Here is a 15603-nt window from a genome sequence, read left to right as displayed (position 1 = left end):
TGCCCGACTCACAGTCCCCCTAACACCAGAAATCCAAGTAATTTGTTTTATCGACTACACAAATTGATATAAACCGCATCTTTGATGTTCCGCCGAACGATTAGCGAAACAGATCTAATTATAGTAGTTACAGGAACCCTGTCGTTTCTTCTGGTTTTACTCGCATTCCAGGAGAAATAGTTCAAAATTAACGAGAGAAAATAGAGATTAGATACGTCATCTTATCTACTCGTAGAATAATCACAAGTCTAGCTTTTTAGGGTTCCGTACCCAAAGGGTAAAACGGGACCCTATTGTTTTTGCTCCTCTGTCCGTCCGTCCTTCGGTCCGTCCGTCCATCCGTCCGTCTGTCACCAGGCTGTATCTCATGAACCGTGATAGTTAGAGAGTTGAAATTTTCACAGATGATGTATTTCTGTTGCCTCTATAACAACAAATACTGAAAACTATAATAAAATAAATATTTTGGGGGGCTCTTAAACAAACGAAGTTATTTTTTTGCTTATTTTTGCTCTGGTACGGAACCCTTCGTGCGCCGTATTATAATATTAGCCGTAATAGTATTAGCCGTAAAGTTTAAGTCAGCCAAAAGTTTAAGCCCAGTCGCATCACAAGTCCGCATATTGTTGAAAAAAACTCTTCAGTGAAATCATGGGGTAAAATCATATCTAAGGTACTACACAAACACATAAGAAAAAATAAAATAAAAATAATGTTCGTCAATTTATTAACAAGACCAAAGACAATTTTACAAAAAAAAAAAAAAATATATCCAAACACAAAATTTTGAAATCATAGAAACTAAAAAAAAAGCATATCGGAGTCAGTTAATCGTTTGCTTATTTTTATCCTAATTATTGACTAAAGCCGTGTAAAAGGAACGTTCAAAATATTCTATTAAGGCCTGATTTTTCAAACATCAGTTAACTTCTATCTGAGGAATAAATATGGCGGTTTGACATATTTTCCATACAAAAGCTGTCAAAACGTTAAAAATATTCCTCAGATAGAAGTTATCTGGCGATTGAAAAATCAGCCCTTATTAGTTAGCAAATCAACCGATAGATATTGGGAACAGGCGACAGTCGACAAATCCACTCGTATTTCATTTTAAATGCCTAAGGGCTGATTTTTCAATCGCCAGATAACTGTTATCTGAGGAATATGTTTGACGTTTTGACAGCTTTTGTATGGAATGCAATTTGCTGAAATTATTTATTTGAAAATATTTTGTAGTAAATGTGTAAAAATGTAATTCATGAATCTGAATGCTTCAACTAGTAACGGAAAATTCAACTATTTTCTTTTTAATGTGTCGTATAAGTTCACATTCGATGTACCGGTATATTTCGCATTAAAAAGTTTATCGGATCACATTTTAATTCGAGTTTCCCGCCTCCACTCAAAATTTTCGTGTAAACAATAGTTGCGAGAAGCTTGTCAGTGTAAAATAATTGTCTGTTTTCCCTTTTTTTTCACTGGGAATTAACGCGGCCATGATAATTCTTAAAAAATGTAAACGTCTTAAAAAGTGATAGATTTCTGCAGAAACTTTAAAATATGGTGAGTTTTTATGAAAGCAGCGATCGACATTGAATATTTTTAAACGACACTCATAGTGTTATTTAGTTTAACACTTAAAAAATGTACTAGTCGTGCGAATTTACTGACTTAATGATTGGTATTGGTACAAGGTGGACAGACGATCTTATAAAGGTCGCCTCCAACAGGTATCTGTAGAGATCTAAGGGGGAGGCCTATGTTCAGCAGTGGACGTCCCATGGCTGAGATGATGATGATGATGATGATGATGAATGATTGGTATCGCAGTTTCACCCTTGCCTTATAAAATAGCCTTAGTAGTCAGGGTATTGTGTAGCTTTCCAAATCAGTTCAATAGTTTCGTTAATATAGATTTGGCCTTTGGTAAGATCTGGAATTATGAAATACTCAACAGATTATTTATCGCAATCAACATCAGTACCGTCCACCGACCTACTTCTAAACCGTCTATCAAAGGTATCCTCATTAACATCCCTCCTGCTTACGTCACTAACACCATAGGAACTTTCGACCTTTTTCCTCTCAAACTCCTGCGCTCTATACCGTCCCCTTTCTTGTACATCATTAAAAACTTCTCTCTTAACACTGCCATCACTATCCCGTTCTAATTTTGTAGCCTGAAATCTGTTACCCTGGTTGTATAACTCTTCATTATTTTGTCTCACTTGAGTAACGCGAGTCCCTCCAATATTGCTTTCAAAGGTATCAGCATCAGACCTCTTGGCGTCAAAAACATTTGCTGCCGACTCTTGTGTGTCAACGAACTCTTTGCCGTCGCTGGACTTGGTAATGACTGTTTTCTTAGCCGTGTGGATGCTTGAAGATTGCTTAGATTCACTGACGTGACTGGTGTATATAGAACCTCCATTATTTACGTTTGGTACTCCATTCTGATTGCTATTGTTACAATTTGTTACTGGTGCTGTGTTGCCAGTATTCGTAGTAGGACCGTTGTTACCAGCAGAAGTAGTTACAGTATTACTTTGGCAGCCGTTATTCGTTGCAGTGGCAACACTGTTGCTTGTAGCAGTTGCTGTGTTAGTTCCTGTTGCAGTATTAGACCCAGTGGCTGTAGCAGCAGAATTCGCAGTAGCAGTAGCCGTATTCGTACCAGAAGAGCCTGTATTTTGAGCACTTGCGACTGCGTTAGTTGCAGTTGTGGCAGTAGAAGTACTTTGGCCACCATTATTTGTTGTAGTGGCAGTGGCTGCGCTTTCAGAAGTAGCAGTTGCAGTATTAGTGTCATCTCCATTAGTAGATGTTGCAGTTCCACCACTTCCTGCTGTTGCTGTGGAGCCTTCATTTGTGGTTGTTGCTGTAGCTGCGCTGTTCGAAGTGGCAGTAGCCGTATTTGACCCGTCATTGCTGCTTGCAGTGGCGTTGCTATTGCTTGCAGCAGTCGCAGTGTTTGAGCCTCCGTTGTTTGTGGTAGCTGTCGAATTACTCCCAGAATTAGCAGTAGCTGTGCTCGATCCATTTCCATTTGTAGAGGTGGCGTTGGAATTACTCCCAGACGTAGCAGTGACTGCTGATGAATCATTATCATCATCTTCATCAGAGTCATCGTCATCGTCTGTATCTGTATCGGAATCATCATCTTCATCAGTATCGCAGTTATCCTCGTCCGAGCCGTCATCAGTGTTGGTGATAGTAACTGTGGTATTCGTTTGAGAGATGGTAGTACTTGAGCCTCCTTGGTTGGTCGCAGTGCCCGAAGCATCGCCACTAGAAGTTGCAGTAGATGAGGCATTCCCGGTTGTTGATGTTGCAGTGGCATCGCTACCTGAAGTGGCAGTGGATGAACCGGAGCCATCTCCATTGTTGGAAGTCGCATTAGCATTGCCGTTGCCTGTGGCAGAAGCAGTATTGGACCCCCCATCATTTGTTGTGGTTGCAGATGCATCACCTCCCGAAGCTGCGGTAGATATATTAGAATCATTGGTACTATTGGAGGTGGCGGCAGCATTACTCTCTGCAGTAGCAGAAGTGTTAGAGTCTCCTCCATTTGTAGAAGTTGCAGTCGCGTCACTTCCTGACGTTGCAGTGGCTGAACCTGAACCATCTCCATTAGTACTGGTGGCAGTGGCATTGCTGTTGCTGGCAGCAGTAGCCGTATTTGAACCATCTCCATTAGTACTGGTGGCAGTGGCATTGCTGTTGCTGGCAGCAGAAGCCGTATTTGAACCATCTCCATTTGTAGTGGTGGCAGTGGCATCGCTTCCTGACGTAGCTGACGATGTGTTGGAGCCGTCTCCATTGGTACTGGTGGCAGTAGCAGTGCTGTCTGCCGCAGCAGAAGATGTGCTAGCGCCTCCTGCATTAGTGGAGGTTGCAGTAGTATTGCTGCTAGTAGAAGTGGTGGTGGTGGTTGCAGTATCTTCATCATCCTCAGAGTCCTCGTCATCCTCGTCCTCATCATCACATGTGTCGTCTTCTGCGTCATTGTCATTTGTCGTAGTTACAGTGGATGAGCTGTTGCTCTGAGTAGTGGCAGTACTTGAGCCACTCCCATTTGTTGTGGTGGCAGTAGAGTTACTGCCAGATGTTGCAGTAGATATACTAGAGTCGTCTCCGGTTGTAGACGTTGCAGTAGCGTTGGTGTCCGCTGACGCAGTCGATGTGTTGGAGTCATCCGTGCTAGTGGCAGTGGCATTGCTGTTGCCAGCAGCACTAGCCGTATTTGAGCTCCCTGCGTTGTTTGTGGTCGCAGTAGCATCGCTTCCAGAATCAGCAGTAGCAGTATTAGTGCCACCGTCATCAGTGGAGGTTGCAGATGCATCTCCTCCCGAAGCTGCACTAGATGTATTAGAATCGTTGCTACTATTGGAGGTGGCGGCAGCATTACTCTCTGCAGTAGCAGTAACGTTAGAGCCATCACCATTTGTAGAGGTGGCTGTTGCTGAACTATCAGACGTTGCAGTCGCAGTATTTGAACCATCTCCATTGGTACTGGTGGCAGTACCATTGCTAGTTGAAGCAGCAGTGGATGAACCGGAACCATCTCCATTAGTACTGGTGGCAGTGGCATTGGTGTTGCTGGCAGCAGTAGCCGTATTCGAACCATCTCCATTGGTACTGGTGGCAGTGGCACTGCTGTCTGCTGCAGCAGTAGATGTGCTAGCGCCTCCTGCATTAGTGGTGGTTGCAGAAGTTTTGCTGCTAGTAGAAGTGGTGGTGGTGGTTGCAGTATCTTCATCATCCTCAGAGTCCTCGTCATCCTCGTCCTCATCATCACATGTGTCGTCTTCTGCGTCATTGTCATTTGTCGTAGTTACAGTGGATGAGCTGTTGCTCTGAGTAGTGGCAGTACTTGAGCCTGCTGCGTTAGTTGTAGTGGCGGTAGCTTCACTGCCAGATGTTGCAGAAGATGTATTGGAACCGTCTCCGTTTGTAGATGTTGCAGTGGCGTTACTGTTGCTTGCGGCAGTTGCTGTGTTTGATCCTCCTGCGTTGTTTGTGGTCGCAGTAGCATCACTTCCAGAGTCAGCAGTAGCAGTATTGGAGCCCCCATCATTTGTTGTGGTTGCTGACGCATCACCTCCCGAAGCTGCGGTAGATGTATTAGAATCATTGCTAGTAGTGGAGGTGGCGGTAGCATTACTGTATGCAGCAGCAGAAGTGTTAGAATCTCCTCCATTTGTAGATGTTGCAGTCGCGTCACTTCCTGACGTTGCAGTGGCTGAACCGGAACCATCTCCATTAGTACTGGTGGCAGTGGCATTGCTGTTGCTGGCAGCAGAAGCCGTATTTGAACCATCTCCATTGGTAGAAGTGGCAGTAGCATTGCTAGTTGAAGCAGCAGTGGATGATCCAAAACCATCTCCATTTGTAGTGGTGGCAGTGGCATCGCTTCCTGACGTAGCTGACGATGTGTTGGAGCCGTCTCCATTGGTACTGGTGGCAGTAGCAGTGCTGTCTGCCGCAGCAGTAGATGTGCTAGCGCCTCCTGCGTTAGTGGTGGTTGCAGTAGTATTGCTGCTAGTAGAAGTGGTGGTGGTGGTTGCAGAATCTTCATCATCCTCAGAGTCCTCGTCATCCTCGTCCTCATCATCACATGTGTCGTCTTCTGCGTCATTGTCATTTGTCGTAGTTACAATGGATGAGCTGTTGCTCTGAGTAGTGGCAGTACTTGAGCCGCTCCCATTTGTTGTGGTGGCAGTAGAATTACTTCCAGATGTTGCAGTAGATGTACTAGAGCCGTTTCCGTTTGTAGTTGTTGCAGTGGCGTTGCTGTCCGCTGACGCAGCCGATGTATTGGAGTTGTCCGTGCTAGTGGCAGTGGCATTGCTGTTGCTGGCAGCAGTGGCAGAATTTGAGCCTCCTGCGTTGTTTGTGGTTGCAGTTGCATCGCTTCCCGAAGTGGCAGTGGATGTATTCGAATCATTGCCACTATTGGAGGTGGCTGTAGCATTACTATCTGCAGTAGCAGTAGCGTTAGAATCTCCTTCGTCTGTAGAAGTTGCAGTTGCGTCACTTTCTGCCGTTGCAGTGGCTGAACCGGAACCATCTCCATTAGTACTGGTGGCAGTGGCATTGCTGTTGCTGGCAGCAGTAGCCGTATTAGAGCCTCCTGTGTTGTTTGTGGTCGCAGCAGCATTGCTTCCGGAATCAGCAGTTGCCGTATTAGTGCTTCCTCTATTTGTCGTGGTGGCAGTGGCATCGCTCCCTGACGTAGCTGACGATGTGTTGGAGCCGTCTCCATTGGTAGCCGTGGCAGTAGCAGTGCTGTCTGCCGCAGCAGTAGATGTGCTAGCGCCTCCTGCATTAGTGGTGGTTGCAGTAGTATTGCTGCTAGTAGAAGTGGTGGTAGTGGTTGCAGTATCTTCATCATCCTCAGAGTCCTCGTCATCCTCGTCCTCATCATCACATGTGTCGTCTTCTGCGTCATTGTCATTTGTCGTAGTTACAGTGGATGAGCTGTTGCTCTGAGTAGTGGTGGTACTTGAGCCACTCCCATTGGTTGTGGTGGCAGTAGAGTTACTGCCAGATGTTGCAGTAGATGTACTAGAGCCGTCTCCGTTTGTAGATGTTGCAGTGGCGTTACTGTTGCTTGCGGCAGTTGCTGTGTTTGGACCTCCTGCGTTGTTTGTGGTTGCAGTAGCATCGCTTCCAGAGTCTGCAGTAGCAGTGTTGGAGCCCCCGTCATTTGTTGTGGTTGCAGAAGCATCACCTCCCGAAGCTGCGGTAGATGTATTAGAATCATTGCTAGTAGTGGAGGTGGCGGTAGCATTACTCTCTGCAGAAGTGTTAGAATCTCCTCCATTTGTAGAAGTTGCAGTCGCGTCACTTCCTGACGTTGCAGTGGCTGAACCGGAACCATCTCCATTAGTACTGGTGGCAGTGGCATTGCTGTTGCTGGCAGCAGTAGCCGTATTCGAACCATCTCCATTGGTACTGGTGGCAGTAGCAGTGCTGTCTGCGGCAGCAGTAGATGTGCTAGCGCCTCCTGCATTAGTAGTATTGCTGCTAGTAGAAGTGGTGGTGGTGGTTGCAGTATCTTCATCATCCTCAGAGTCCTCGTCATCCTCGTCCTCATCATCACATGTGTCGTCTTCTGCGTCATTGTCATTTGTCGTAGTTACAGTGGATGAGCTGTTGCTCTGAGTAGTGGCAGTAGTTGAGCTAGTAGCTCCGTTAGTTGTAGTGGCGGTAGCTTCACTGCCAGAAGTTGCAGTAGATGTGCTAGAGCCGTTTCCGTTTGTAGATGTTGCAGTGGCGTTACTGTTGCTGGCAGCTGTAGCAGTATTTGAGCCTCCTGCGTTGTTTGTCGTTGCAGACGCATCGCTTCCAGAACCAGCGGTAGCAGACCCTCCTTCATTGCTAGAATTTGCAGTGGCGTCGCCTCCCGAGGTGGCAGTAGATGTTTTCGAATCATTACCACTATTGGAGGTGGCGGTAGCATTACTGTCTGCATTAGCAGTAGTGTTAGAACCATCATCATTTGCGGAAGTGGCTGTTGCTGAACTATCAGACGTTGCAGTCGCAGTATTTGAACCATCTGCATTAGTACTGGTGGCAGTGGCATTGCTGTTGCTGTTAGCAGTAGCCGTATTTGAACCATCTGCATTAGTACTGGTGGCAGTTGCATCGCTTCCAGAGTCAGCAGTAGCAGTACTCGAGCCATCTTCATTAGTAGAATTGGCAGTGGCATCACTGCCCGCAGTAGCAGTAGTGTTTGACCCATCAGCATTTGTGGTTGTTGCAGTGGCACTGCTGTTGCTTGTAGCAGCTGCCGTATTAGAGCCTCCGTCATTTGCAGAATTGGCAGTGGCTGTGCTTGTACTGCCAGATGTTGCAGTGGAAGAACCGGAACCATCTCCGTTGTTGGAAGTGGCAGTAGCAGTGCTGTCTGCCGCAGCAGTAGCAGTGCTAGCACCTCCTGCATTAGTGGTGGTTGCAGTAGTATTGCTGCTAGTAGAAGTGGTGGTGGTGGTTGCAGTATCTTCATCATCCTCAGAGTCCTCGTCATCCTCGTCCTCATCATCACATGTGTCGTCTTCTGCGTCATTGTCATTTGTCGTAGTTACAGTGGATGAGCTGTTGCTCTGAGTAGTGGTGGTAGTTGAGCTAGTAGCTCCGTTAGTTGTAGTGGCGGTAGCTTCACTGCCAGAAGTTGCAGTAGATGTGCTAGAGCCGTTTCCGTTTGTAGATGTTGCAGTGGCGTTACTGTTGCTGGCAGCTGTAGCAGTATTTGAGCCTCCTGCGTTGTTTGTCGTTGCAGACGCATCGCTTCCAGAACCAGCGGTAGCAGACCCTCCTTCATTGCTAGAATTTGCAGTGGCGTCGCCTCCCGAGGTGGCAGTAGATGTTTTCGAATCATTACCACTATTGGAGGTGGCGGTAGCATTACTGTCTGCATTAGCAGTAGTGTTAGAACCATCATCATTTGCGGAAGTGGCTGTTGCTGAACTATCAGACGTTGCAGCCGCAGTATTTGAACCATCTGCATTAGTACTGGTGGCAGTGGCATTGCTGTTGCTGTTAGCAGTAGCCGTATTTGAACCATCTCCATTAGTACTGGTGGCAGTTGCATCGCTTCCAGAGTCAGCAGTAGCAGTACTCGGGCCATCTTCATTAGTAGAATTGGCAGTGGCATCACTGCCCGCAGTAGCAGTAGTGTTTGACCCATTAGCATTTGTGGTTGTTGCAGTGGCACTGCTGTTGCTTGTAGCAGCTGCCGTATTAGAGCCTCCGTCATTTGCAGAATTGGCAGTGGCTGTGCTTGTACTGCCAGATGTTGTAGTGGAAGAACCGGAACCATCTCCATTGTTGGAAGTGGCAGTAGCAGTGCTGTCTGCCGCAGCAGTAGCAGTGCTAGCACCTCCTGCATTAGTGGTGGTTGCAGTAGTATTGCTGCTAGTAGAAGTGGTGGTGGTGGTTGCAGTATCTTCATCATCCTCAGAGTCCTCGTCATCCTCGTCCTCATCATCACATGTGTCGTCTTCTGCGTCATTGTCATTTGTCGTAGTTACAGTGGATGAGCTGTTGCTCTGAGTAGTGGCAGTACTTGAGCCTGCTGCGTTAGTTGTAGTGGCAGTAGCTTCACTGCCAGATGTTGCAGTAGATGTGTTGGAACCGTCTCCGTTTGTAGACGTTGCAGTAGCGTTGCTGTTGCTTGCGGCAGTGGCCGTGTTTGATCCTCCTGCGTTGTTTGTGGTTGCAGATGCATCGCTTCCTGAGTCAGCAGTAGCAGTGTTGGAGCCCCCGTCATTTGTTGTGGTTGCAGAAGCATCACCTCCCGAAGCTGCGGTAGATGTATTAGAATCATTGCTAGTAGTGGAGGTGGCGGTAGCATTACTCTCTGCAGTAGCAGAAGTGTTAGAATCTCCTCCATTTGTAGAAGTAGCAGTCGCGTCACTTCCTGACGTTGCAGTGGCTGAACCGGAACCATCTCCATTAGTACTGGTGGCAGTGGCATTGCTGTTGCTGGCAGCAGTAGCCGCATTTGAACCATCTCCATTGGTACTGGTAGCATTGCTAGTTGAAGCAGCAGTGGCTGAACCGGAACCATCTCCATTAGTACTGGTGCCAGTGGCATTGCTGTTGCTGGCAGCAGTAGCCGTATTTGAACCATCTCCATTGGTACTGGTGGCAGTAGCAGTACTATCTGCTGCAGCAGTAGATGTGCTAGCGCCTCCTGCATTAGTGGTGGTTGCAGTAGTATTGCTGCTAGTAGAAGTGGTGGTGGTGGTTGCAGTATCTTCATCATCCTCAGAGTCCTCGTCATCCTCGTCCTCATCATCACATGTGTCGTCTTCTGCGTCATTGTCATTTGTCGTAGTTACAGTGGATGAGCTGTTGCTCTGAGTAGTGGCAGTACTTGAGCCTGCTGCGTTAGTTGTAGTGGCGGTAGCTTCATTGCCAGATGTTGCAGTAGATGTGTTGGAACCGTCTCCGTTTGTAGACGTTGCAGTAGCGTTGCTGTTGCTTGCGGCAGTGGCCGAGTTTGATCCTCCTGCGTTGTTTGTGGTTGCAGATGCATCGCTTCCAGAGTCAGCAGTAGCAGTGTTGGAGCCCCCGTCATTTGTTGTGGTTGCAGAAGCATCACCTCCCGAAGCTGCGGTAGATGTATTAGAATCATTGCTAGTAGTGGAGGTGGCGGTAGCATTACTCTCTGCAGTAGCAGAAGTGTTAGAGTCTCCTCCATTTGTAGAAGTTGCAGTCGCGTCACTTCCTGATGTTGCAGTGGCTGAACCGGAACCATCTCCATTAGTACTGGTGGCAGTGGCATTGCTGTTGCTGGCAGCAGCAGCAGTATTTGAACCATCCCCATTAGTCGTGGTGGCAGTCGCATCGCTTCCTGACGCAGCTGACGATGTGTTGGAGCCATCTCCATTGGTACTGGTGGCAGTAGCAGTGCTATCTGCTGCAGCAGTAGATGTGCTAGCGCCTCCTGCATTAGTGGTGGTTGCAGTAGTATTGCTGCTAGTAGAAGTGCTGGTGGTGGTTGCAGTATCTTCATCATCCTCAGAGTCCTCGTCATCCTCGTCCTCATCATCACATGTGTCGTCTTCTGCGTCATTGTCATTTGTCGTAGTTACAGTGGATGAGCTGTTGCTCTGAGTAGTGGCAGTACTTGACCCTGCTGCGTTCGTTGTGGTAGCAGTAGAGTTACTTCCAGATGCTGCAGTAGATGTGCTAGAGCCGTCTCCGTTTGTAGATGTTGCAGTCGCGTTACTGTTGCCGGCAGCAGCAGCAGTATTTGAGCCTCCTGCGTTGTTTGTGGTTGCAGTTGCATCGCTTCCCGAAGTGGCAGTAGATGTGTTCGAATCATTGCCACTAGTGGAAGTGGCAGTGGCATCACTGCCAGCAGTAGCAGTAGTGTTTGAGCCATCATCATTAGTGGAAGTGGCTGTGGCGGTACTACCAGATGTTGCAGTCGCTATATCGGAACCATCTGCATTTGTGGTGGTTGCAGTGGCGTTGCTTTCGCTTGCAGCAGTTGCTGTGTTTGATCCTCCTGCGTTGTTTGTCGTTGCAGTTGCATCGCTTCCAGAATCAGCAGTAGCAGTATTAGTGCCACCGTTATCAGTGGAGGTTGCAGATGCATCTCCTCCCGAATTGGCAGTGGATGTATTCGAATCATTGCTACTAGTGGAAGTGGCAGTGGCATTACTGTCTGCAGTAGCAGAAGTGTTTGAGCCATCATCATTCGTGGAAGTTGCAGTGGCATTGCTGTTGCTTGCAGCAGCTGCCGTAATAGAGCCTTCATCATTAGTAGAGGTTGCAGACACGTCGCCTCCCGAAATGGCAGTAGTGGAGCTGGCAGTCGCAGTGCTGTCTGAGTTAGCAGTTGATACATTAGAGCCATCTTCATTCGTCGAGGTGGCATTTGCGCTACTACTAGAAGCAGCAGAGGCAGTCGATGTATTGTTTTCGTCATCTTCATCATACTCATAGTCCTCGTCATATTCATCCTCATCATCACACGTATTGTCTTCGGAGTCGCTATTACTAGTCGTACTGGCAGTAGATGACGCGCTTGTTTGAGCAGTCGCAGTGTTGGAACTACCTTCATTTATGGCAGTGGCAGTCGCATCGCTGTTAGATGTAGCAGTTAAACCCGTTCCAGTTACTGTAGTCGTAGTTGTGGTTCCAGTGTTAGTTGCAGTATTTACACCTGAATTATTATTGTCCGTATCATGATGATCATGGTGAGGTCTGTGACATCTTGTCCGACCTCTGTGTGTGACCTCTGCAGCTGATCCTGCAGTAGCAGTAGAACTAACAGATTTCACATCATTTATATGATTCCTAACATGTTCGTTTCTATTTCGGGTAGTAACTGTATGAATCCTATGGTGGTTGTGAACTGTATTGTGTTTCCTACGGTGTATCCTTCTTCGGGTTGTTCTTTTGTGGTGTTTTCTGACATGGTTTCTTACATGGCCGTCGCTGGGGCTGTTCCCATCATTGTCATTACTGTCGGCTCGACTATTAGATGTAGCGTCAACTACAGTAGTGCTTTCATCGTTGCTTGCTTCAGCGTGGCCAGAAGCTTCGCTCGAAGCAGAACTTTTTCCTCCGTTGCCATTATTTTCTGAAATGTCATGTCGTTTATGATGATGATGGTGATGGTGATGATGATGATGATGTCTGGGACCGCCATTGTGATCTTCGTCATGATCGTGATCGTGGTTATGCTCTGATCCGTGACCGTCATACTCGCAGCTTCCGTCATGATCACCTTCGTTTCCACCATTTTCAACGTGGCTATTCGTTGTATTATGAACTGTAGAGCGATGATGTTTATGATCATGATGATGCTTCCTTCCATTTCTATGGTTGTTAGGTTCGGTGATGACTGTCGTACCGCTGCCATGATCTGAGCTGTTTCCGTCATTGTCAGCCTGACTGTTACTATTAGATTCAGTATGAACTGTAGAACCATGTCTTCTATGGTGGTGATGATGATGATGGTGATGTTTACCTCCATCTCTATGATTCTGATCATGGTCATTATCAGAGCTGTCGCCACTGCCGTCATGGTCAACATGGCTACCAGTTCGAGTTTTAGTTCTGTGTCTTTTATGATGATGATGCTTGCCTCCATTTCTGTGGTTCTTGATGTGGCTATGAGGATTACCCTCAGTTGAACCTTCCCCTGAATTTCCGTGATTTTCATCATTGCATTCCTCATGATTCCTATTACTGTCACCATTTTCGTTATTTTCGGCGTGACCGTTGGCTTCGCCATGAGCTGAGCCTTGTCCTTCGTTATTATCATGTCTGTGATGATGGTGATGATGATGATGATGAGGATGCTGGTGATGCTTCTTACCATCACCTTGGCTCGGCCCGTTTCCTCCGCCCCCGTCATTTTCAACATGACTGGTAGACCTGGTGTCAACTGCAGTACTGCTACCATTATCATTTGTTTCTGCATGACTAGTAGCTTCACCACTGGCTGAGCTAGTCCCTCCGTTGTTATCAGTTCTAGCATCACTATTGGACGTCGAATTCGCAGAACTGTGCTCGTTTTTATTATTTGCGTCGGCATGACTAGTGGCTTCGCCATGGGCTGAGCCTTGACCTTCATTATTATTGCCTTGATTCGGTCCTCCGTTGCTATTGGTATTACCGCCACTATTGCCGTTTCCGTGAGCGTCATGTCCCTCGTTATTATCGTGTGGCCTATCATGATGATGATGATGATGGTGCTTCTTGACATTACCTTGATTCACCCCTCCTCCGTTGTTATTGTTTTCAGTACGACTGTTAGATGTAGTGACAACAGTAGTTGTACCACTATTGTCATTAGTATCGGCGCGACCAGTAACTTCACCATTGGCCGAGCTATTTCCACTATCATCGGATCTCGCATTACTGTTAGATGTTGTATCAACTGAACTGCGGTCACTATTACCTTCTGATTCGGCGTGACCGGTAGCTTCACCGTGAGCTGAGCCTTTTCCTTCATCATTATTGTGATTATCATTATTATGATGGTGATGGTGGTGGTGGTGATTGTTAACATGGCTTTGAGGCAGCCCTGCTCCTCTATTCTCGTTATTTTCAGCATGACTGTTAGAATCGGTAGCAACTGTAGTACTACCACCATTGTCGTTTCTATTAGCATGCCCAGTCGCTCCACTATTAGCTGAGGTGGTCCCGTCATTACTAGCAGTTCTGGCATCGCTTCTAGATTCCGAGTCAACTGTACTTCGGCCATTGTTGTCATCATTTACGGCGTGACCAGTTGCTTCACTGTTTGCTGAACCTCCGTTATTATTGTTCGGTCTTTTATGATGATGATGCTTTTTGTCATTGCCTTGATTCGGTCTACCATTACCATTATTTAAATTATGGTTGTTGGAGCCCGTGTTTGTATTATAGCCATTATTGTCATTTGTCCCGCCTTGACCAGATCCTCCGCCGTTAGAACCTGCGTTGCCATGGTTACCAACGTTGTGATTACGTTCATTAGTCTTCTTTTGATGATGGTGATGATTTTTAGCTGCATTACCGTGGGTCTTTCCACCATTGTTATTATTGTTTATCGAGTGTCTGTCATTGTTCGTGTTTCTATTGCGTTCAGGCTTGTCACGATGTTCATCACGTACTTCCTTATCGTTTGTATTGTCTCCATGTTCAGGCTGGTGATTGCATTCTTCAGAATCATGTCTATTGTCCGGTCCACCGTTGTTTGGATCTCCAGAATTGCCGCCTTCTGAGCAAGCTGCAATTAAATGTTAATTTTTATGAGAGGTTTGGAATATGCAATGGTATGTAATAATTTCTTTGACATCACGTAATAAATATACATACATAGATTTACAGAAAGAAGAATCGATCGATCTTCTGACAAACTACTAGGCCACAAAACAAGCGTATAGATAAATTAAAATGAATTAAAGACTCATTCAAGTTACAATAAGAATACAATAAATGTATATTTCACACAGGTTTCTTTTCATCAATTATGCGGTTCGATTAGCAGTGATGAGGACCAAATAACATTTTGGAACATTTTGATTAATTTTGTAGTCTGGGATATAAAGAAAGCTTAAAATATTTTAAATTAAAATGATAACTTACTGTGCGGAAAAGCCCGGACGGCTACCAGGGCCTGAGATGAAAAAGAGTATTAATAATAAATTAACATCTATGATGATATGTAATCTGTGATCTATTAAAAACACCTGCCAACAAGTACCTATATGCAAAGAAATGAGAATCAGGCTGAAAATAATGTTACCTACTTGTGGAAAGACGTCGGAGAAAAATGGTCGAAAAGTAGGTACACAATTAGGACCTCAAATGAAAATTAAGATATGGGCCTTAAAGTGCGACAAACAGACACGTTTGGGAAGGTTTTTTCGCATTTAGGTTGCCGAAATGAAGATGCTGAGGTGGATGTGCGGCGTCACTAGGCTCGATCGTATTCGTAATGAATACGTGCGAGGAAGTTTATGGTGGGTGCGTGATGTTGCAGATAAGTTGCAGGAAAATCGGCTACGGTGGTATGGCCACGTAAAGAGAAGACCACCTGATTACGTGGGAAATTTGGCTCTGCAACTTTCCATCCCCGGTCGAAGATCGAGAGGGCGCCCCAAGACCAGATGGCGGGACGTAGTGTCGAAAGACTTGAAAGAGTGCCAGGTGTCCGAGAGCGACGTCACGGATAGAGCGAAGTGGAGAAGAAAAATAAGGAAAGCTGACCCCACCACCATGTGGGATGCATAGCAGGAAAGAGAGAGAGAATATAACGCTGCTTCAATTCAAAACTACCATATATAAAAATTACACTTTTTTACAGAGGAGCTCATTTACAGACTTACGATTGCATTTTTGCGATAAAAATACTTTTGTATTTTTTTTAATTTGTGGTACTTTTGAATTGAAGCAGCGATAAGTACTGATAAACTTACCACTATAAGAAGCAGAGCCCCTACAGCCTTCATGGTGAGTCTGTGTTTCTTACTGCCAACGCTAACATTATATATCATGGTAACACAATTACAACAGCTGAGCAAATGTTTTTATTTTAAACCCGTGTTTATTTGTACAATGCAACTTATACTTAATAGTAAGTTGCCA

At 46.0% G+C, this 15603-nt stretch overlaps 1 protein-coding gene across 1 annotated transcript; it reads right to left on the bottom strand.

Annotated features, from left to right (window-relative positions):
* Nucleotides 1–570: 570 nt before the first annotated feature.
* LOC124644393 (serine-rich adhesin for platelets-like) lies at nucleotides 571–15512 on the bottom strand. The gene is made up of 4 exons (XM_047183706.1): nucleotides 15435–15512; nucleotides 14602–14632; nucleotides 4026–14242; nucleotides 571–3950 (listed from the first exon to the last, which is right to left on the bottom strand). The coding sequence occupies exons 1-4, from the start codon at nucleotides 15510–15512 to the stop codon at nucleotides 1959–1961; spliced, it is 12318 nt and encodes a 4105-aa protein (XP_047039662.1). The 3' UTR covers nucleotides 571–1958.
* Nucleotides 15513–15603: the final 91 nt, after the last annotated feature.

This window comes from Helicoverpa zea, chromosome 30, assembly GCF_022581195.2.
Source record: "Helicoverpa zea isolate HzStark_Cry1AcR chromosome 30, ilHelZeax1.1, whole genome shotgun sequence".
Taxonomy (NCBI): Eukaryota; Metazoa; Arthropoda; class Insecta; order Lepidoptera; family Noctuidae; genus Helicoverpa; species Helicoverpa zea.
Note: the sequence above shows the minus strand (reverse complement) of the source record. Positions and strands in the feature narration are given on the sequence as shown.

What these genes read in the sequence shown, in the direction of transcription:
- LOC124644393 (XM_047183706.1), bottom strand. Translation starts at nt 15,512, where the DNA reads ATGATATATAATGTTAGCGTTGGCAGTAAGAAACACAGACTCACCATG. An exon ending in GGGCTCTGCTTCTTATAGTG is followed by an intron (nt 14,633 to 15,434) that starts GTAAGTTTATCA and finishes TTTTCATCTCAG; the next exon opens with GCCCTGGTAGCCGTCCGGGC. An exon ending in CGTCCGGGCTTTTCCGCACA is followed by an intron (nt 14,243 to 14,601) that starts GTAAGTTATCAT and finishes ATTTAATTGCAG; the next exon opens with CTTGCTCAGAAGGCGGCAAT.